Source organism: Carcharhinus amblyrhynchos, chromosome 17 (assembly GCF_965287045.1).
Source record: "Carcharhinus amblyrhynchos chromosome 17, sCarAmb.v2.hapA, whole genome shotgun sequence".
Classification (NCBI taxonomy): domain Eukaryota; kingdom Metazoa; phylum Chordata; class Chondrichthyes; order Carcharhiniformes; family Carcharhinidae; genus Carcharhinus; species Carcharhinus amblyrhynchos.
Genome location: NC_137340.1, coordinates 55864932 through 55888218, shown reverse-complemented (window position 1 = coordinate 55888218; position 23287 = coordinate 55864932). Strand labels below are relative to the sequence as shown.

The following is a 23287-nucleotide window of genomic DNA, read 5'->3' as shown; positions in this document are numbered from 1 at the left end:
TAACCTTGGGACGCTAAGGGGCAATTCAGCATGGCCAATCCACCTAACCTACACATCTTTGGAGTATGGGAGGAAACTGGAGCACCCGGAGGAAACCCATGCAGACATAGGGAGAAGGTGCAGTGTCCACACAGACAGTGACCCAAGCCAGGAATTGAACTGTGGGGTCTGGCGCTGTGAGGCAGCAGTGTTAATCACTGTGCCACCGTGCTCTGTTTGGACCCCCACACAGTGCGGGTAGAGATGAGTATCTCCCAGTGGAAACATCAGTACAAACAAGCCACAGAGAACATTCACCCAGCATCACACTGAGTCGCAGTCAGATTCACAGAGGTTCCTTATCAACTTCTTCACATTCCTGATTCCTGAAACTTCTCTTTGTGTTTATTCCCAACACAAAGATAGGGATGGAAATGGGAAAATGTGTCAGTTCTGGGACAGCGCGTAGCATTATTATCTTGGAGTTAGAAGGCAGCAGGGTTCAATGTTAACATTAAAGACATATGAAGGGGGAAATTTTCCCAGCGCAGGGCAGGGGGAGTGCTGCACTGTCACAGGCTCCTTTCTCGGATAAGTCTTTAAATCAAGATCTCGTCTGGTATCTCAGGTCAATATTCATCCCTCAATTAATATCACTAAAAATCAGAATGTTTGGTGATTGTAGTGGGATCTTGCTGTGCACATACTATCTGCTAGATTCTTGACATTCTAGCTTAAAAACTCAGCACTGTAAACTATTGAGAAGCGCCCGGAACAGGTTAAAGAAGCATTGGCAGACACATGAGGAGGAACAGCCGACAAATGGCTGCTGCATCGAGTGTTTTCTCTGAGACTCTCACAGCAGACTAGATTAACACGCGACCCTGTATATAAACCGCATTGGCAGCAAACGCACACTGCACCCTCGCCCAGCACGGCACTGCGCGCACACCGCAAACTTACCTAGCACTAGTTAGTGCTCACACTGCACACTCACCCTGCACTTCACATAGTGTCCCACGCTGTAGATTTTTTTGGGGTTCTTTAGTGGAATGTCTGCCAGATGTGTTCGAGGCACCAGCCCCCGAATGTGCTCTGAAAGTTTCACATGCATCCCATACTTCTCCAGAGAGATGATTTTACACTGAAAAGCAGAATATTGGCAAATTTGCTGTGAAGGACTGCAGCTAGATTCCACCTGAGGCCATGGCAGTGACCCATCCCCAAGGACACGCTGATGGGGTGAGTCCTCGCAAATGTCAATTCAACATCCATCCACCTTTAATTGAGGGGCAACAGGAGTCACTGAATCCTCAGCTGGGGTCAGTGGGTATCACTGAGGATGAAGCAGAGGTAGCTGTGGATCAAGGGATGGGTGTATAATATGGACTGGGGTGGGGGTAGGAGAGAAGGTAGGGGTGTGGAACTGACTAAAGCTCACTGGGTAATGATGCAGTAACAAAATCCAGGTTAACTGAATGTTTTGGCCAGATCTGATGGCACAAGCCCCAACTCACACCCAGTTACAGACTCAGTAACTCAGCATAGGCTGAGAAAGCAGCCTGGGGAATCAGAGGTAGCTGGCAGAGTGGAGGCGCAGTCACACTGACCTGGTCTCCATCTTCTGTCTGGATCAGAAATCAGAATGGAGGCACTTGACCAGCGAGTGGCAAGAAGCTGCCTGCAAACTCAGTAATAGAGTGCTGCTTAAAGGCAGGAGAGTTTCTTTAGAGTGGCTGGGCCAGGGGTGGGGGGCAGGCTGGGACAGGCCAGAGGGCAGTCAGACCAGGCCAGGCCTCAACACACTGATTATGCTCTCAGTCTCGTGGGGGATCAGTATTTCATAATATACAGAGGATGTAAAGGCTCACCTCGATCAGCTGTCCCGCCGTGATGTCTTGGTAATTCAGAAATGGGGCATCAATAACGCTCCTGGAAATGAGACACTGACAATGAAGAGCAACTTGTGTGTTTCCCAGAGACAAACATTGTGATCTCAATCTCAGCTAGCTGCATGAATTCACTTCGCGTTGCTGTCTATGAGTGTTTGACGGGGGGACAGTGTAGAGGGAGCTTTACTCTGTATCTAACCCCGTGCTGTACCTGTCCTGGGAGTGTTTGATGGGGGGACAGTGTAGAGGGAGCTTTACTCTGTATCTAACCCCGTGCTGTACCTGTCCTGGGAGTGTTTGATGGGGGACAGTGTAGAGGGAGCTTTACTCTGTATCTAACCCCGTGCTGTACCTGTCCTGGGAGTGTTTGATGGGGGACAGCGTAGAGGGAGCTTTACTCTGTATCTAACCCTGTGCTGTACCTGTCCTGGGAGTGTTTGATGGGGGGACAGTGTAGAGGGAGCTTTACTCTGTATCTAACCCCGTGCTGTACCTGTCCTGGGAGTGTTTGATGGGGGACAGTGTAGAGGGAGCTTTACTCTGTATCTAACCCTGTGCTGTAGCTGTCCTGGGAGTGTTTGATGGGGGACAGTATAGAGGAAGCTTTACTCTGTATCTAACCCCATGCTGTACCTGTCCTGGGAGTGTTTGATGGGGAACACCGTAGAGGGAGCTTTACTCTGTATCTAACCCTGTGCTGTACCTGTCCTGGGAGTGTTTGATGGGGGACAGTGTAAAGTGAGTTTTACAGTCCTGTCTCTAACACACGGTTTTGTAGAATTTGTAGTACTGATTGGTTTCTATGCCACCTGTTATACAATTAACAGATTTAGTATCATAGAGGTTTACAACAGGGAAACAGGCCCTTTGGCCCAACTTGTCCATGCTGCCCCCCTTTTCTTAAAACTCCTAAGCTAATCCCAATTGCTCACATTTGGCCCATATCCCTCTAAGAACAGAAGAAATAGGCCATCTAGCCCTTCGAGCCTGCGCCGCCATTCAATAAGATCATGGCTGATCTGAAGCGGATCAGTTCCACTTTCCCACTTTCTCCCCATAACCCTTAATTCCCTTGTCTGTAAAAAACCTATCTACCTGTGGCTTAAATATATTTAGCGAGGTAGCCTCCACCCACTTCAACGGGCAGAGAATTCCAGAGATTCACCACCCTTTGAGTGAAGAAGTTCCTCCTCAACTCCGATCTAAACTGCGCCCCCCCCCCTTATCTTGAGGCTGTGCCCTCTAGTCCTTCTATCCTTTCTAAGTGGGAAGAATCTCTCTACCTCTACTCTATCTATCCCTTTCATTATCTTATACGTCTCAATGAGATCTCCCCTCATCCTTCGAAACTCTAACGAGTACAAGCCCAGTCTACTCAGCCTCTCCTCATAGCTCAACCCCCTCATCTCCGGTATCAGCCTAGTGAACCTCCTCTACACTCCAAGGCCAAAATATCCTTGCGCAAGTGCGGCGACCAAAACTGCACATTGTACTCCAGCTGCGGCCTCACCAGTACCCCGTACAGTTGCAGCAAGACCTCCCTGCTTTTATATTCTATCCCCCTCGCTATAAAGGCCAGCATAGTAAATCTTTTCTGCACTCTTTCTAGTTTAATAATATCCTTTCTATAATAGGGTGACCAGAACTGTACACAGTATTCCAAGTGTGGCCTTACCAATGTCTTGTACAACTTCAACAAGATGTCCCAACTCCTGTATTCAATGTTCTGACCGATGAAACCAAGAATGCCGAATGCCTTCTTCACCACTCTGTCCACCTGTGGCTCCACTTTCAAGGAGCTATGAACATGTACCCCTAGATCTCTTTGTTCTGTAACTCTCTCCAACGCCCTACCATTAATTAAGTCCATCCTGCCTTGGTTCAATCTACTAAAATGCATCATCTCACATTTATCTAAATTAAACTCCATCTGCCATTCGTCAGCCCACTGGCCCAATTGATCAAGGTTTCATTGCAATCGAGGATTAACTTTCTTCACTGTCCACCATGCCACCAATCTTGGTGTCACCTGCAACCTTACTAACTACGCCCCCTATATTCTCATCCAAATCATTAAATGACAAATAACAGTGGACCCAGCACTGATCCTTGAGGGATACCGCTGGTCACAGGCCTCCAGTTCGAAAAACAACTCTCTACAACCACTCTCTGGCTTCTGTCATGAAGCCAATTTTGTATCCATTTAGATACTTCAATCTGGATCCTGTGAGATTTAACTTTATGCAACAAACTACCATTCGGTACCTTGTCAAAGGCCTTGCTAAAGTCCATGTAGACAACATCACTGCACTCCCTCATCTACCTTCTTGGTTACCCCTTCAAAAAACTCAATTGAATTAAATTTCCTCAGTATTAAACACCAATCAGAGACAAATCGAGCTCACTTACGTTTTCAGTGACAGTAAAGACATCTGTTCCATGGCGCTTTGATCAATGACCCTACCCCTGTGTTTGGTACCTTCCATAAACATGGCAGGGTTAAACAGCAGCTTGGTGTCGGACAGGTGAAATTTCTAAAATGACAGGAGCAAGAGTTACCAATCAATACTTGCGCTCATGTGTTAGTGCGTGTGCGAACCCGTGCATTTGTGCCCATGTGTCAGTGCATGAGCGAACCCGTGCATTTGTGCCCATGTGTCAGTGCATGCGCGAACTGTGCAGCTGGAGTACTGTGTGCAGTTTTGGGCGCCGCACCTGCGCAAGGATATTTGGGCCCTGGAGGGAGTGCAGAGGAGGTTTACTAGGCTGATACCGGAGTTGAGGGGATTGAGCTATGAGGAGAGGCTGAATAAACTAGGCTTGTACTCGTTAGAGTTTAGAAGAATGAGGGGAGATCTCATTGAGACGTATAAGATGATGAATGGGATGGATAGGATAGAGGTGGAGAGACTCTTCCCGCTCAAAAAAGACAGTAGGACTAGGGGGCACAGCCTCAAGATAAAGGGGAGGCGGTTTAGAACAGAGTTGAGGAGGAACTTCTTCACTCAAAGGGTGGTGAATCTCTGGAATTCTCTGCCCGTTGAAGTGGTGGAGGCTGCCTCGCTAAATATTTTTAAGAAGCGGGTTGATGGGTTCTTGATAAGAGAGGGGATTAAGGGTTATGGGGAGAGGGCGGGAAAGTGGAACTGAGCCACAACAGATCAGCCATGATCTTATTGAATGGCGGGGCAGGCTCGAAGGGCTAGATGGCCTACTCCTGCTCCTATTTCTTATGTTCTTATGAACCCGTGCATTTGTGCCCATGTGTCAGTGCATGCGCGAACCCGTGCATTTGTGCCCATGTGTCAGTGCATGCGCGAACCCGTGCATTTGTGCCCATGTGTCAGTGCATGCGCAAACCCGTGCATTTGTGCCCATGTGTCAGTGCATGCGCGAACCCGTGCATTTGTGCCCATGTGTCAGTGCGCGCGCGAACCAGTGTATTTTTGCCCATGTGTCAGTGCGCACATGAACCCGTGTATTTGTGCCCATGCGTCAGTGCGCGTGCGAACCCGTGCATTTGTGCCCTTGTGTCAGTGTGCGTGCAAACCCGTGTGTTTGCACACGCGCAAACCCATGCGTGTTATTGTTTCTTGCGTGCTATACAGGCAAAGCATACTATTTGTAGAGCACGTAGGAGAGAAGGAACAGAGAGGGTGCAGAATGTAGTGTTACAGAGTACAGACAGGGCGAAGCATGCACAGGTACGCGTGCGCACACAGACACGCGAGGGCACATCAGCAGAAGTGAATCACTCACACGTGAGTAGGCAAAGCTCCCATCCTGCAGTTGAAAAGTAACCCCAGCTCCTTTGTGGCGATACAGCACCGTGCAATCCTCCACAACCTCACCGACCACATGTACATTTGGCTGCCGCAGCACAGACCCAGGCTGCAAGAGAAGGGGCTGCAGCGTCAGGTGCGCAGACTTTGTATCCAGCTGCACGTACAGAATGCAGGCTTTCAGCTGGAAGAGAAATATAATGCTGAGTGATTGGGCAGAACAACATCACACACTGAGACAGAGGGAAAGCAGCAAATCACAAATCAAATACACAACGGCTTTTCACGTCTAGGCTCTGTGTGGGGGCTTCTCCCTCTGTGACCTGTCTGTTTACAACAGAATGCGTACCTTCCAGCCCTGCCCACCCACCTGGGGTCATTAGAGAAGTGGGTGATGTGGGGGTGCCCTGGGAGGCCTGCCCCTATGCATAACTGAATGAGACCCATCTTGGTTAGAGATGCTGTGAGGGTGTTCTCTGCGTATAATCCAAACACAACACTGCTGCATGGTCCACTCTCTGGAATGCTACGCTGCAGTGGGTGTGAAAGTAAAGGTCTGTACTTAAGGATAAAACAAAGAACAAAGAACAAAATCAGCCCGGGAAACAGCCCTTCGGCCCAACGAGCCCGCGCCGCCACCTCAACACCACCAGTCCCCCTCTCCACCCACGACCCCTGTCTAATGTTTTATGGCCATCTAGATTGAGGGAATCTGATTTAGGGACAATTTATTCCTGCCAATCAGCCTAACAGCACATCTTTGGGGTGTGGGAGGAAACCGGAGCACCCGGAGAAAACCCACGCAAGCACGGGGAGAATGCGCAAACTCCCACAGACACCGGCCCAAATCCATGTGTCTGCACAGCAATCAGTGATAGTCACTGAGCTGTCGTCTTGCCCAGAGTCTGGTCCAGTTTAGGCACACACTAACGACATGAAGCACTAGGCCAATCTCGAACAACCAAGAGCAGCCCCAGTACGACCCATCGCGTGTATGCCCCTCGTTGGACACGAAGTGGACCGACTTAAAACCTGTGAATGAAAAGAGAAAAAACATTATTATCATACCATATCCATTTACATTACCAGGGACGCCCCAATGCTAATGACCCTTATTTAAAACAATCTCCTATATCCACCCATCTCCAACCCAGTTTTTTTTCATGATGCTTAGTTCTTTTGCCATGTCTCACACATCACAGCCATAAAAATCAAAGGCACAATGTCTCAGTTAAGGGAAATAACTTCCCTGATCTGACCAACACAGGAAGCTTCAGATCACAGCCCCCAGCCCAGAGCCTCTTTACCACGTGCATCTGGTTTTAATCTATAAATTGGCCAAAATTCCCAGCATGCTCAGCTCTCAGACAGAATAGCCATTTGGTAAGAGTTATTGAACAAAGAGATCTAGGGGTACATGTTCATAGCTCCTTGAAAGTGGAGTCACAGGTGGACAGAGCGGTAAAGAAGGCATTCAGCATGCTTGGTTTCATCGGTCAGAACATTGAATACAGGAGTTGGGACGTCTTGTTGAAGTTGTACAAGACATTGGGAAGGCCACAATTGGAATACTGTGTACAGTTCTGGTCACCCTATTATAGAAAGGATATTACTAAACTAGAAAGAGTGCAGAAAAGATTTACTAGGCTGCTACCGGGAACTTGATGGATTGAGTTATAAGGAGAGGCTGGATAGACTGGGACTTGTTTCTCTGGAGCGTAGGAGGCTGAGGGGTGATCTTATAGAGGTCTATAAAATAATGAGGGGCACAGATCAGCTAGATAGTCAATATCTTTTCCCAAAGATAGGGGAGTCTAAAACTAGAACCACTGCTAGGAAAAAAAATCATCCTACCAGTAACTGGGACACCAGCTTTGTCACAACTTTCACATCGTGTGATCTGTGCATGCTGTTTACTGCAACTATCACATCTTCAATAACTTCTGCAAGTGAAGAATCTGTGTCCAGATATTAATTCCCCAGAGTCCCACTGAGAGACAAAGTCAACATAAACTGCTGTGCGATCACCATTATTCCCTGGATTGTCCTGGGGAGACGAATTTGTGATGTGGAGATGCCGTTGTTGGACTGGGGTAAACACACTAAGAAGCCTCACAACACCAGGTTAAAGTTCAACCAGTTTATTTGATAGTTACCTGACGAAGGAACACCGTTTCCGAAAGCTTGTGGGTTTACTATCAAATAAACTGGTTGGACTTTAACCTAGTGTTGCAAGACTTCTTACTGAGATGAATTTGCCCAGCATCAGCCTTGTTCTGTTCTTCCCATCTCCCAGATGATGATGCTGGTGGTAGTCAGTAGTCTAGGTGCTGTTACCAAGTTGATCAAGACAGAATCTTCATTAGAATCAGTCTCTCCTTTCTCCTCTGGTGTAAAATGTATCAAATTTTTTTTGGGCGGCACAGTGGTTCGCACTGCTACTTCACAGCACCAGGGGCCCAGGTTTGATCTCGACTTGGGTCACTGCCTGTGTGGAGTCTGCACGTTCTCCCCGTGCCTGCGTGAGTTTCCTCCAGGTGCTCTGGTTTCCTCCCACAGTCCAAAAGACACGCTGGTTAGGGTGCATTGGCCATGCTAAATTCTCCCTCAGTGTACCCAAACAGGCGCTGGAGTGTGGCAACTAGGGAATTTTCACTGTAACTTCATTGCAGTGTTAATGTAAGCATACTTGTGATAGTAATAAATAAACTTTACAAATATTTCCTGAGGGCGTGATGAGTTTCTTGCCAGCTCCTTGCACCTATTCGTCAGGAACGCTGGGTGGCTTGCTACATTAAAAGGAGGTTTTTTCAAGTTGTTTTTATCAGACTCACCTTTTGACCCTTACGGTAGGTCCCTACTTTCTGTGGGTCCAGATGCATGAAATCGACAGAACCAGACAAGCCAGACAGGAACTGCAGAACAAGGCCATCTACACTCACCTGTAACCAAATCAACACAACAGGCTAGTCACAGATCAATCATCTCAATAGGATATCAAATCAAAGCATTGCAGCCAGTGAGTGAATAGGATACAAACAGACAGACAGTGAGAGTCAGGGAGTTGGAGAGAGAGAGAGAGAGAGAGACACACACAGTAAGACAGAGATAGAGAGTCAGAGAGACACACACACACACACACACACACACACACACACACACACACAGAGAGGGAGAGTCAGAGAGTAAGACAGGGTTAGAGAGCGCGTCAGAGATGCACACACACTCACTCTATGGGTGAAAAGGTTCACTTTAATCACCTGTCAGTGATTGTTTGCATGTAGCCTCTCCACCCCCCCCCCACCCAAGATTTGAGTTGCAAAGGTTTTTGAGAACTCAAAACATTAACTCTGTCTCCCTCTCCACAATGTTGAATGTATGCAATATTTTCTGTTGTTTGAGGAGGTGTGTGAGGCTGCCTGTGGCCACAACCATTATGAAAGGATGGCAGCCATTTCACTGAATCAGACAAATGGCAGTGAAGGACTTTCTGGCCCGCCAGGCTTGACCTATGGGTCGCACTGCTCTGCAGCCTTCACTCCTCCCATTTTAACCCTCCAGCACCAACAGGGAGATACTGCCCTCATTAACTCACTCACCAATAAAAACCCTTCCCCTTTATCTTCAAACCCTCGTTTCATATAGAGTCATAGAGATTTACAGCATGGAAACAGGCCCTTCGGCCCAACTTGTCCATGCTGCCCTTTATATAGATCATCTTTAACCTTCATTGCAGCATTAAACACTAGGCAAGCTGAAGTATTTAATCACGATTCTAAGCTATAATTTCAGTATATTCAGATGCAGTATAATTTGGATAAATGTGAGGTTATACACTTTGGAAGCAAAAACAAGGCGGCAGATTACTACCTGAATGGGTGTAAATTGGGAGAGGGGAGTGTGCAGTGGGACCTGGGTGTCCTTGTGCACCAGTCACTGAAGGTAAGCAGGCAGGTACAGCAGGCGGTAAAGAAGGCAAATGGCATGTTGGCCTTCATTACGAGAGGTTTCGAGTACAGGAGCAGGGATGTGTTGTTGTTATTATAACACAAACATAAGAACATAAGAAATAGGAGCAGGAGTAGGCCATCTAGCCCTTCGAGCCTGCCCCGCCATTCAATAAGATCATGGCTGATCTGTCGTGGCTCAGTTCCACATTCCCGCCCTCTCCCCATAACCCTTAATCCCCTTGCTTATCAAAAACCCATCAACCCGCGTCTTAAAAATATTTAGCGAGGCAGCCTCCACCACTTCAACGGGCAGAGAATTCCAGAGATTCACCACCCTTTGAGTGAAGAAGTTCCTCCTCAACTCCGTTCTAAACCGCCCTCCCTCTATCTTGAGGCTGTGCCCCCTAGTCCTACTGTCCTTTCTGAACAGGAACAGTCTCTCCACCTCTATCCTATCCATCCCATTCATCATCTTATACGTCTCAATGAAATCTCCCCTCATTCTTCTAAACTCTAACGAGTACAAGCCTAGTTTATTCAGCCTCTCCTCATATCTCAACCCCCTCAACTCCGGCATCAGCCTAGTAAACCTCCTCTGCACTCCCTCCAAGGCCAAAATATCCTTGCGTAAGTGCGGCGACCGAAACTGCACACAGTACTCCAGCTGCGGCCTCACCAATGCCCTATACAGCTGCAGCAAGACCTCCCTACTTTTATATTCAATCCCCCTCGCTATGAAGGCCAGCATCCCATTAGCCTTCCTGACCACCTGCTGCACCTGCAGGCTGGGCTTTTGCGACTCATGCACAAGGACCCCGAGGTCCCTCTGCACCGTCGCCTGCTGCAGTTTTTTGCCACGTAAGTAATAGTCCTTCCTACCATTATTCCTACCAAAGTGGACCACCTTGCACTTGCCAACATTAAATTCCATTTGCCAGTTCCTGGCCCATTCGCCCAGCCTATCTAGATCCTTCTGCAGGGTCTTGGTGAGGCCACACCTGGAGTATTGTGTACTGTTTCAGTCTCCTTTTCTGAAGAAGGATGTTTTTGCTCTTGAGGGAGTGCAGAGAAGGTTTACCAGGCTGATTCCGGGGATGGTGGGACTGATGTACGAGGAGAGATTGGCCAGGTTAGGATTGTTTTCACTGGAATTCAGGCGAATGAGGGGGGGGATCTCAGACACTTATAAAATTCTAACAGGACTAGACAGGGTAGATGCAGGGAGGGTGTTCCTGATGGTGGGGGACTCCAGAACCAGGAATCACAGTCTGAGGATTCAGGGTAGACCATTTAGGACGGTGGTGAGGAAACATTTCTTCACCCAGAGAGTGGTGAGCCTGTGGAATTCATTACCACAGGAAGTAGTTGATGCCAAAACATTGAACGTATTCAAGAGGTGGCTGGATATAGCACTTGGGGCTAACGGGATCAAAGGTTATGGGGAGAAAGCAGAACTAGGCTACTGAGTTGGATGATCAGCTTTGATGGTGATGGATAGCCTCCTCCTGCTCCTATCTTCTACGCTTCTATAATACGCCTGATGTTGTCCCACTGGAACAGTGGGTAAGCTTATCCAAGGCTGCAATATCCTGATCAGAATGGCATTTCCAAAGATGCAGCGGTGCCTCAGCTGTGATGGGATAATTATTCCCATTTATCTTTAATGGTCCCTTTATCAAACACAAACTAGAAATCTCACACAATCAAAAAGAGAATGGGTAAATATGAAACCAAAAGCAAAAATTGCTGGGAGAAGAGGTCAGAACCCAGTGTTTACTCTCTGATCAAAGATCACAGGGCTTATCAACTGGATGTGACCTAGAGGAAAGATGAGTTACTATCTGGCCTGAAGAGCTGATGTGAAACTAGAACCCCTTTTTACGATGTTGCTGGAACACCCTCTGGATATATAGAAGTTACAACATACAAAGGGAAGAGGTATTCATCTCAATTCAACAGGCTGATAATCTGCTCAGAAGTGCTTCTGCTAACTCCCCCACTATTCCACAAAGGCTAAAAAAAGCATGGCTGTGAAGATATACTAACAACAACCACTCCGTGTTAGAAAATCCCACATTCTCCCCACTCTCCGGGTAATAAACATCCTCCTGTATTCCCACTGGATTTATTAGTGACTATCTAATATTTGGCTCCATCTGTAAGTGGAAATATCTGCTCTGCATCTATCTTTGTCAAACCTCTACAGAATTTTACAGATCTCCTTTCACTCAGTCCTCAACTTTCTCTTTCCCAGAGAAAGGAGCCCCAGCCAGTTCAGTCCTTGGGGAATGGAAGACAATACAAGATCCCAAACTCTGCACCTTCTGAACCTCTGCCCTTATCACCAGCCCAGGGAGCAGGTTGCACAGGTTCCATTTCTGATCTTCAGTTGCCAAAGCTGATGCAACATCAGCCGGGTGGGCGGACAGCTGGACAATCCGGCCATCATTCTTCACTGACTCCAGGAGGAAGGTTAGATACTGACCAACACGGAGAGGCAATCCTAGATGGAAGCAAACACAACGGGGCTTTGGTTACAAGATTAATATCGAAAATGTCGTAGCAAGACATTCAGCAAGGAAAGAACACTTGGATCTCACCTGCTGCAATACAACCACAGAGAGAAAGGGAAAACTGATGAGGGGCAAGAAAGAGAGGACAGGGAAAGAATGAGAAAGAGAGAGAGACACTCTCACTTATAACCTAAACCCTCAGCATTCCTTAGACAACCCAGCGAGTTGGAAAGCTTCTGGTCAGCATCACAGGAATCAGTAAGTTATGGACAGGTTCTGAGAACACACAAGTTGGCAGTCAGCTGCTCCCAACATCGCAGTCAGCTGGTGACTTAACTAAAGTACAAGATCCTGAATGATAGGATGGACATGGAAAGGATGTTTCCTCTTCTGGGCAAGTCTAGAACTAGGGGAGTTGGGTGGGGGGGGGCACTTTTCAGATAGAGATGAGGAGAAATGATTTCTCTCAGAGAGCTGAGAGGATTTGGAACTGTCTGCCTCAGAATATGGTGCAGGCAGAATCTGAATATTTTTAAGTTGGAGACAGTTACATTCTTATTAGGCAAGGGAATGAAAGGTTATGGGGGGGTAGTGGGAATGTGGAATTTGAAACAGATGAGCCATATCTTAGCAAATGATGGAACAGACTCAAGGGGCTGAATGGCCAACATCAGCTCCTACTGGACATTGTTCACAGTTCAGATATAATTCACCGTTGTGATCAAGGTTCCAATCTCCTCCGTGGCACACTGGCTGGCTGAGTGAGAGGAATGGGCATAACAGTGGGGATGACAGCATTCTCATCTGGGACTTACCTCGATTCCTCTTCTTTATGTATTCCTGGGCTTTCTCCTGTGAGAGGAAAGCTTTGGTAGCTTTGACTCCAATGTCGACCAGATAGCCATGATCCTCAACACTGGACACACAGCCGGACAGCAACTACAGATACAGGGAGAGAGAGAGAGAGAGAGAGAGAGAGAGCAGCAATCAATATGCAATCCCAGCGCCAACCGCGCTCAGTACGCAATCCCAGCACCAAGATTCAGAGAATTAATAATTGGAACAAACCATTAGACAAGCCCAGACAAATTATCAACATCTGTCTCTCTTCCCTTTATCCCCAGTACTGAATGCCATTGGAGTGACAACCAGGTTAACAGGTCATCCCTACACCACCCGCCACGCCCTAACTTCTATAGGGAAAGGAATATTAAATGAGTGAAAGGTTAATTAAAGAGGTTCCTTGTATGAGGAATGGTGGAGGGATTTGGGTCTGTATTTGTTGAAGTTTAGAAGGATGAAGGGGATCTTAATGAAACTTACAGGATACTGCGGGGCCTAGATAGAGTGGACATGGAGAAGATGTTTCCATTAGTAGGAAAAACTTGAACTAGAGGACACAACCTCAGGCTAAAGGGATGATCCTTTAAAACAGAGATGAGGAGGAATTTCTTCAACCAGAGAGTGGTGAATCTGTGGAACTCTTTGCCGCAGAAGGCTGTGGAGGCTGGGTCATTGAGTGTTTTTAAGACATAAATAGATAGGCTCTTGATTAATAGGGGGATCAGTGGTTATGGGGAAAAGGCAGGAGAATGGGGATGAGAAAAATATCAGCGACGATTGAATGACGGAGCCGACTCGATGGGCCGAGTGGCCTAATTCTGCTCCTATATCTTACGGTCTTACATTGACATTTTGACAATTCCTGCGAAATCACGTTCAGAGTCACAGCTGTGAGAAAGAGGTGAATTCCGTACATTTCTTTAAACAAACATCAGCAGGATGTTTGAAGTTTAAATCAATAAATGATTTGCAATTAACATGCACCCACTCCAACCTTATTGTAACTTCACAAATACACCAGTATTTCATTGGAGAAAAAAAAAACTCCCACCTTGATTCCCCACATAACCACTGAACTCACCAGGCCACGTAACACAGCACCATTCAATGAGATTCTGCTGTACACTACTCTCATATACCACTCATCAACCAGCAGTAGCAGGCATTCATAAACCAACTATTACAGTCTATATACATAACAACTCGAGCTTCTTACAACTGCGAGGAGGGTAGTGATATCCTTCAAGTGGAGACAGGTAGGTTGGTAGAACGGACAGGCGCGAAGCAGATAAAATAAGTGTTAATTGATTCGTTTTGGACAAAAAAGTGTAAAGACAACAGGGAGCTGTGAGTATACGTGCAGAAATCACTGCAGGTGGCAGGACAGGTTGAGCAAGCAAATAAAGCATGAGGCTATCTCAACTTTATAAATATGGAATACAAAAGAAAGCAACTTATAGCAAGCCAGTATAGAACACTGATTCAGCAACAACTGGAGGATTGTGCCCAGTTCTGGGCACCACTTCAGGAAGGATGTGAAGGTATTAGAGAGAGTGCAAAAATGAGAATAGCCTGAGGGGTGAAAAACTTCAGTTTTGTGGATAGATTGGAGAAGTTGGGGTGGTTCTTTTTAGGGAAGAGATGGTTGTGAGATTTGATAAAGGTCTCCAAGACTATGACTGACCTGGACAACATAGACAGAGAAAATTGTTCCCACTGGCAAAAAGATCAAGAACCTGGGGACGCAGGTTTAAGGCAATTGAAAGACATGTTGAGAAAAAGACTTCTGCACAGCGAGTGGATAGGATCTGGAATGTACTGGGTGAGTGTGGTGGAGACAGATTCACACAGCGAGTGGTTAGGATCTGGAATGTACTGGGTGAGTGTGGTGGAGACAGATTCACACAGTGAATGGCTAGGATCTGGAATGTACTGTCTGAGAATGGGGTGGAGACAGATTCACACAGCAAGTGGTTAGGATCTGGGATGTACTGTGTGTGTGTGGTGGAGACAGATTCACACAGTGACTGGTTAGGATCTGGAATGTACTGGGTGAGTGTGGTGGGGACAGATTCACACAGTGACTGGTTAGGATCTGGAATGTACTATCTGAGGGTGTAGTGAAGACAGATTTGAATGTGACTTTCTGAAGGAAATTGATCATTATCTGAGTTGAGTAAAGTTGTAGAGCTGTGGGGAATTCAATCAGATGAGCAGCTTTTTCAAAGGTCAGAACAGACACAATGGGTCAAATGGGCCTCTTTCAGAGCTATTTCACTCACTTTGTTGATGGTTATTGGACAGGCAAGTAGTGAGAGAGGCAGCTCATCCATTTCCAGTGGGTCAGAAAAATAACTGGGTGGAGAAAATTCAAAAAACTACAGGAGCACTGACTGTGACAGACTAGCCCGGTAATGCAGGCGCAGAGGGGTTTGAAGTGACGTGCGCAAGTTTTGATTGCAATTATTATATTGGCATACTGCCTATAAACAGTGCAATAACTCACATTTAACTTCATCTAAAACGATGTCAACGCATAGGCACACGTGAAGGATGTAACACTCAGTTCAGATACAAGTCCTGGCAATGTTAAACTAGAGGATGTATTTAACTAGTCAACTGGATCTTAATATTCTACACATTTTCAATACACTCACCCCTACCACAGCGTAGTGCCCTGGGAGACAGAGTCCTATTCACCAGGCCAGTGTGCAGTGCACCAGGATCGATAAGGCAAGGACAGATACATTTTTGAACAGTAAAGGAATTAAGGGTTATGGGGAGCGGGCAGGAAAGTGGAGCTGAGTCCACAAAATGATCAGCCATGATCTTATTGAATGATGGGGCAGGTTCGAGGGGCCAGTTGGCCGACTCCTGCTCCTAGTTCTCATGTACTTATGAGGCAGAGTCCTACTCACCATGCCAGTGCACAGTGCCCCGGGAGACAGTGCCTTGTTAACATCCTTCGGATTAATGGAGAGTTTCAAGCTGCGATGATTGGCTTTTGTCTTTCCGAGATGAGAGACAACGCATCGTACAACCATCCCACTGCTGTACAGGTCCGAGAGAAACGTCAGGTCCTGCAGTTAGTTTGGGATGAAACACAACAAGCCAATGAGCAGAAAGCGGAACAAACACACAAGTCAGAACTTTGGTAACGTTTACAAAATTCAGGCAGAAACCCCCCTTCCTCTCCACAAATCCAGAACTACCTCCACTGACTTGCCGGAGACCTCTCTCTGAGACAGCCGAGGGATACACAGCCCCTACCTTACTCTGTGTCTGTTTATCCTTAATAGCTGCTTGTATCCAGCAGTGGAACTGCAGTTTACAATAGACTGCTGCTTAAACCCTGGTGGTTCATACGGCTAACTGTGTCACAGTTCGCATCACAAGGGACACACCTGCTTCCAACCATCACTTATGTTTTACATCCTTCATTCATTCATTTTCCTAACGCAAACAAGATAATTTCTTCACGTTTAACAAGAATTAACACAAAACGTAGAAAATAGGGGTAGAAGTAGGTCATTTGTCCCTTCAAAGAAGATGACAATACTACTCACTCTCCCGGCGATCACTATAACTTTCCTTTTCAGAAGGGGAAGCGGTTACGAGCGGTGTGCCTCAGGGATCTGTTTTGGGGCCACTGCTGTTTGTAATTTTTATTAATGATCTGGATGAGGGTATAGTTGGGTGGATTAGTAAGTTTGCTGATGACACCAAAGTCGGTGGTGTGGTAGATTGTGAGGAAGGGTGTCATAGTTTGCAGGGTGACTTAGACAGGTTGCAGAGCTGGGCCGCGAGGTGGCAGATGGAGTTTAATGTGGAGAAGTGTGAGGTAATTCATTTCGGTAGGAGTAACAGATGTGTTCAGTATAGGGCTAACGGGAGGACTTTGAATAGTGTGGAGGAGCAGAGGGATCTAGGTGTATGTGTACATAGATCCCTGAAGGTTGGGAATCAAGTAGATAAGGTAGTTAAGAAGGCATACGGTGTCTTGGCGTTTATTGGTAGGGGGATTGAATTTAGGAGTCGCAGCGTCATGTTGCAACTGTACACAACTCTGGTGCGGCCGCACTTGGAGTACTGTGTGCAGTTCTGGTCCCCACATTACAGGAAGGACGTTGAGGCTTTGGAGAGGGTGCAGAGGAGGTTTACCAGGATGTTGCCTGGTATGGAGGGGAGGTCATATGAGGAGAGACTGAGGGATTTGGGGTTGTTTTCGCTGGAAAGAAGGCGGCTAAGAGGGGATCTTATTGAAACATATAAGATGATTAGAGGTTTAGATAGGGTGGATAGTGATAGCCTTTTTCCTCGGATGGAGAATGCTAGCACGAGGGGGCATGGCTTTAAATTAAGGGGTGTAGTTATAGGACGGATGTCAGGGGTAGGTTCTTTACCCAGAGGGTGGTGAGGGATTGGAATGCCCTGCCTGCTGCAGTTGTAAATGCGCCTAGTTTGGGGCGTTTAAGAGATCCGTGGATAGGTTTATGGACGAAAAGGGATTGGTTTAGATTAGTGGGTCAGTGTTTTTTTTAAAAAAACTGGTCGGCGCAACATCGTGGGCCGAAGGGCCTGTTCTGCGCTGTAATGTTCTATGTTCTTTAAATCTATCCTATCAAACCCTTTCAGAATTTTAACTATCTCCAGCAGGTTACCACTCCGCTCTCTGTAACCGAGGAAAGCTAGCCAGTTTATTTCATCTTCCCTGACAGTCTTGGTGGTGGAGCCTACCACAGGCTGTATTCATAAATCACATCAGAACCAATGTCCTCCTCAGTACCCCACAGACAAAGACCCTTCCGACCGTGACACCTTGCTGCTTTCAAGTACCCCTCATCCCAATACCCAGGGCCTGGTACTCAAGCAGCAGCAGGACGGGGACATAAGGAAATGTACAGGTAAAGTAAGAGAAGGATAATAGAACTATAAAAGGTCAGGGTGCAGAAAGAGGCTGTTCAGCCCATCATGTTTGCGCCAGCCAGAAACAAAAAAAAAGTAGCCATTCATTTTAAAGTTTATTTATTAGTGTCACAAGTAGGCTTACATTAACACTATAATGAAGTTACTGTGAAATTCCACTAGTTATCACACTCTGGACCTGTTCGGATACACTGAGGGAGAACTTAACATGATCATTGCACCTAAACAGCAAATCTCTCAAACTGAGGGGGAAAACTGGAGCACCTGGAGGAAACCCACGCATCCACAGGGAGAACATGCAAACTCTGTACAGGGACCCAAGCCGGGAATTGAACCCAGGTCCCTGGCACTGAGGCAGCAGTGCTAACTACCGTGCTGCCCCACTTTAATCCCACTTTCCTGCATCTGTAGTCTTTTGGGTTGCAGCTGTTCAGACAGAGACTCCTGGTGAAATGAGTTCAGCATTTCAGTCTCAACCACCAACTCAGCAGTGAATTCGAGAAACCCTCTCCGCCCCATACAGCTGCAATTTTCAAACCCAACATCTTTACAAATCTCCACAGCAATTATGTGGGGACGAGAACTGCAGACAGAATTCCCATTGTGGCCTAACCAGTGTTTTATGCAGTTCTATCGTTACATCCCTGCTTTCTCCTTTATGCTTCCATCTGGAAGCGTAAAGGAGAACATGCCCCTGTCTACATCAAGGGGGACGAAGTAGAAAGAACATAAGAACATAAGAAATAGGAGCAGGAGTAGGCCATCTAGCCCTTCGAGCCTGCCCCGCCATTCAATAAGATCATGGCTGATCTGTCGTGTCTCAGTTCCACATTCCCGCCCTCTCCCCATAACCCTTAATCCCCTCGCTTATCAAAAACCCATCAACCCGCGCCTTAAAAATATTTAGCGAGGCAGACTCCACCACTTCAATGGGCAGAGAATTCCAGAGATTCACCACCCTTTGAGTGAAGAAGTTCCTCCTCAACTCCGTTCTAAACCGCTCCCCCCTTTATCTTGAGGCTGTGCCCCCTAGTCCTACTGTCCTTTCTGAGCGGGAAGAGTCTCTCCACCTTTATCCTATCCATCCCATTCATCATCTTATATGTCTCAATGAGATCTCCCCTCATTCTTCTAAACTCTAACGAGTACAAGCCTAGTTTATTCAGCCTCTCCTCATATCTCAACCCCCTCAACTCCGGCATCAGCCTAGTAAACCTCCTCTGCACTCCCTCCAAGGTCAAAATATCCTTGCGTAAGTGTGGCGACCAAAACTGCACACAGTACTCCAGCTGCGGCCTCACCAGTGCCCTACACAGCTGCAGCAAGACCTCCCTACTTTTATATTCAATCCCCCTCGCTATGAAGGCCAGCATCCCATTAGCCTTCCTGACCACCTGCTGCACCTGCAAGCTGGGTTTTTGCGACTCATGCACAAGGACCCCGAGGTCCCTCTGCACCGTCGCCTGCTGCAGTTTTTTGCCACGTAAGTAATAGTCCTTCCTACCATTATTCCTACCAAAGTGGACCACTTCGCACTTGCCAACATTAAATTCCATTTGCCAGCTCCTGGCCCATTCACCCAGCCTATCTAGATCCTTCTGCAGACTCTCCACACCCTCCGCGCAATTTGCCGTTCCACCAATCAAGGTAAGAAAAGGTTGAGAGCTTCAAATTTTTAAGTGTCCAGATCACCAACAGCTTGACCTGGGCTGCCCATGCCAACACTATAGTTAAGAAAGTCCACCAACGCCTCTATTTTCTCAGAAGACTAAGGAAATTTGACACGTCAGCCACGACTCTCACCAACTTTTACAGATGCACCTTAGAAAGCATTCTTTCTGATTGTATCACAGCTTGGTATGGGCTCCTGCTCTGCGAAGACCGCGAGGAATTACAAAAGGTCGTGAACGAAGCCCAATCCATCACGCAAACCAGCCTCCCATCCATTGACTCTGTCCACACTTCCTGCTGCCTCGGGAAAAGCAGCCAGCATAATTAAGGACCCCACGCACCCCACACATTCTCTCTTCCACCTTCTTCCGTTGGGAAAGAGATACAAAAGTCTGAGGTCACGTACCGACCGACTCAAGAACAGCTTCTTCCCTGCTGCTGTCAGACTTTGAATGGACTTACCTTGCATTAAGCTGATCTTTCTCTTCCCTCCACAGCTGTGACTGTAACACTACATTCTGCACTTTCATTTCCTTTTCTATGAACAGTATGCTTTTCGGTATAGCACGCAGGAAACAATACTTTTCACTGTATGTTAATACATGTGACAATAATAAATCAAATCAAAATTACATTCAATACCTTGTCCAATAAAGGGAAGCATTCTGTATGTTTTCTTCATCACCTTATCCACCTGTCCTGACACCTTCAGGTACCTGTGAACATACACTTCGGTATCTCATTTCCCTAGCCTGTTTACTGAGCATTCCCTTGCTATGTTTGCATCACTTCATCAGATTGAATTCCATGAGTCACCTTCCCTCCCACTGAACCAAATGGTTGATATCATTCTGGAGTCAACAGCTATCCTCTTCACCGTCACCTCCATGGCCCATTCCTGTGTCATCTAGAAATTTCCCGGACATGCCTTTCGCACATAAGTCTAAATCAACGTGTGCAGCAAACAGCAAAGGGCTCAACACTGAGCCCTGTGGGACACTGTTAGAACTATTTTCCACAATGGGTTCAGACTCACCTCCGACAGCTCCTTGTCAAGTTGTTCCTTCAGGGATTTGGTATACGCATCACAGATGTTGGTGACACTCACGTAACCAGTGAACCCGTGGGGTAACCCAATGACGAGCTCAAAATCAGTCACTTCCTTCACACAGCCAAGAAGCAGTGTCCCAACTCTCAGTTTCTGGTGGAGCAAGCAGGACCGAAACAGTGAATAAAACACAGAACAGATACTGCAGCTCATGACTGTTTACAGGTACAAGAGATTACTATGTCCCACTATCTCCAAGTGACACAGCATTAAATATTGTTTGATAACAGCCCTGTGAAGCACTTTCCAACATCCCACTATGTTGAAGGTGCTACATAAATACAAACTGTAGTTGGGAATGTGTGGCTGGGCGAGATTCAGTTTTCAGGTTTGTGAGGCAGGATGTGATAAGGACTAGCTAAATCCACTGCCTGGTCGGAACCAGCTCTTTGTCACAGATTCCAATCTCCCACAGCCAACAGTGGATAGACTGGGGGTGGTGGGTGCGAGTCTCTCACTGAATTCTGAGCTACAACTCTACTCTCCATTGACTCTTTCAAGCATATTTCACAAGTCAGAGAGGTGGGATAGTTTTATTCCTTTGAATGATGCTCACATACTCCAGGATCCAGCTGCATGCCCTTACCTTGAAAGAGAGGATTTCAGGTGCAGTTGGTCGCTTTAGAAATAGTGCTGTGCTTTTCTCCTTCTTCTGTGTCTTTGTCTTTTCAGGGTTCAATTTCTTCTTTCGTTTTCGTTTTTTACTTTCATCATCATGATGCACCTAGAGGCAGGACAAGTACAGCACGGGGTTAGATACAGAGTAAAGCTCCCTCTACACTGTCCCCATCAAACACTCCCAGGACAGGTACAGCACGGGGTTAGATACAGAGTAAAGCTCCCTCTACACTGTCCCCCATCAAACACTCCCAGGACAGGTACAGCACGGGGTTAGATACAGAGTAAAGCTCCCTCTACACTGTCCCCATCAAACACTCTATACTTCCTGTGGTTAAAATGGGATGATTCGCTCATCTCTGCCGTCTTCTAGCGCATCTGGTCGCTCAGCACAGGCTGCTGTATGTGTACAGCGGGTAAATGTGGAGTAATGATGTCGCCTGTAGTAATGCTGATCTCATTAATTCAGTTCAGTGGGGAGTTCAGGGTCCATTGCGAGTGGGATCGTTTTGATTTAGGATTGCAGTCAGTGACTGCTATGGAAGAGTTTCTGTTTTCCCCTGGTTGTTTAATGGCTTTCTCAGATGTGTGAGTAAAGCAAACATATCCATTGTTTGTGCAGCAACTTCACTTCTCTTCGAGGAAATCCTTCTCCTATACCTGTACACACACTCTCTCTCTATGTAACCACCCTGTCTCTGCATTTTATCAATCCTCAACCTTCTCCTCAATGTTCTCACTTGGCCCTCTTCACCTGCTGAAATCTCAGCCATCATACTCTCCCTGTGCCCCCACTATCAGCGCACATTAACTTCCCTCCTGGAACCCGCACTCGCCTGGTCCATTTTATTGAATGCAAGCCCAACCTACTCAACCTCTCCTCATAAGAAAATCCCTCCATTCCTGTAATCAGCCCAGTGAACTTTCTCTGGACTGCCTCTATTATGCCAGTTATCCTTCCAAAGGTAAAGCAACCAAAACTGTTCACAGTATTCCAGGTGTGGTTTAATTAATGCCTTGTACGGTTTTAGTGAGCCTTCCCTATTTTTATACTCCATTTCCGTTGAAATAAAGGCCAACATTTCACAAGCCTTCCCTATTATCTGCTAAATTCACATGCTAGATTTTTGTGATTTATGCATGAAGATCTCCAATCCCCCTGTGCTACAGCTTTCTGCAGCCTTTCTCCATTTAAATAATATTCAGCTCCTTTATTATTCCTACAAATGTACATTTTCCTACATTTATATTCCATCTGCCAAGTCTTTGCTCACTCACCTAAATGTCTATATCCCTGTGTGTGGAGTTTGCACATTCTCCTCGTGTCTGCGTGGGTTTCCTCCCAGTGCTTCAGTTTCCTCCCACAGTCCAAAGATGCACGGGTTAGGTTGATTGGCTATGCTAAAAATTGCCCTTAGTGTCCTGGGATGCATAGATTAGAGGGATTAGTGGATAAATATGTAGGGATATGGGGGTGGGGGCTGGGTGGGATGGTGGCCTGTGCAAACTCGATGGACTGAATGGCCTGTTTCTATACTGTGGGGTTTCTACGATTTCTATGACTCTTCTTCACCATTTGCCTTCCCATCTATTTTCATTTCATCTGCAAATTTGACAATAGTACATTCACTTCCCTCATCCAATTTTTTTAATTACAAATAATTGTGGCCCCAGCACTGATCCCTGCGGCACTCCACTAGTTACAGGTTACAATTTCAATTCTCTGTCCTCTATCAGTTAGACAATACTCTATCCATGCTAATAGACAGTAAAACTACAGTGTTCGGAAGCATTCTGATTAAGATTGTAATAGAAGAGCATTTAAAAATTCATAATATAATCTAGCAGATTCAGCATAGTTTCATGAAGGGAAATCATGCCTGACAAATTTATTAGAATTCTTTGAGATGGTAACGGGCAGGATAGATAAAGGGGAACTGATAAATACTTGGATTGCAAAAGAAATGTTCAGTAAAGTTCCACACAAAAGACTACTTAATAAGCT

At 46.5% G+C, this 23287-nt stretch overlaps 1 protein-coding gene across 3 annotated transcripts in view; it reads right to left on the bottom strand.

Annotated features, from left to right (window-relative positions):
* Positions 1 to 23287, bottom strand: part of pdcd11 (programmed cell death 11) — an 82562-nt gene that overhangs the window by 56509 nt on the left and 2766 nt on the right. For all 3 annotated transcript variants that reach the window (XM_080205994.1, XM_080205995.1, XM_080205993.1), the window contains exons 2-11: positions 21251 to 21388; positions 20593 to 20757; positions 15878 to 16039; positions 12932 to 13055; positions 11925 to 12106; positions 8488 to 8595; positions 5631 to 5837; positions 4281 to 4405; positions 1851 to 1911; positions 977 to 1123 (exon numbers count right to left, since the gene is read on the bottom strand). In XM_080205994.1, coding sequence (XP_080062120.1) covers positions 977 to 1123; positions 1851 to 1911; positions 4281 to 4405; positions 5631 to 5837; positions 8488 to 8595; positions 11925 to 12106; positions 12932 to 13055; positions 15878 to 16039; positions 20593 to 20757; positions 21251 to 21388 — 1419 coding nt within the window. The remainder of the gene's footprint in view (positions 1 to 976; positions 1124 to 1850; positions 1912 to 4280; positions 4406 to 5630; positions 5838 to 8487; positions 8596 to 11924; positions 12107 to 12931; positions 13056 to 15877; positions 16040 to 20592; positions 20758 to 21250; positions 21389 to 23287) is intronic.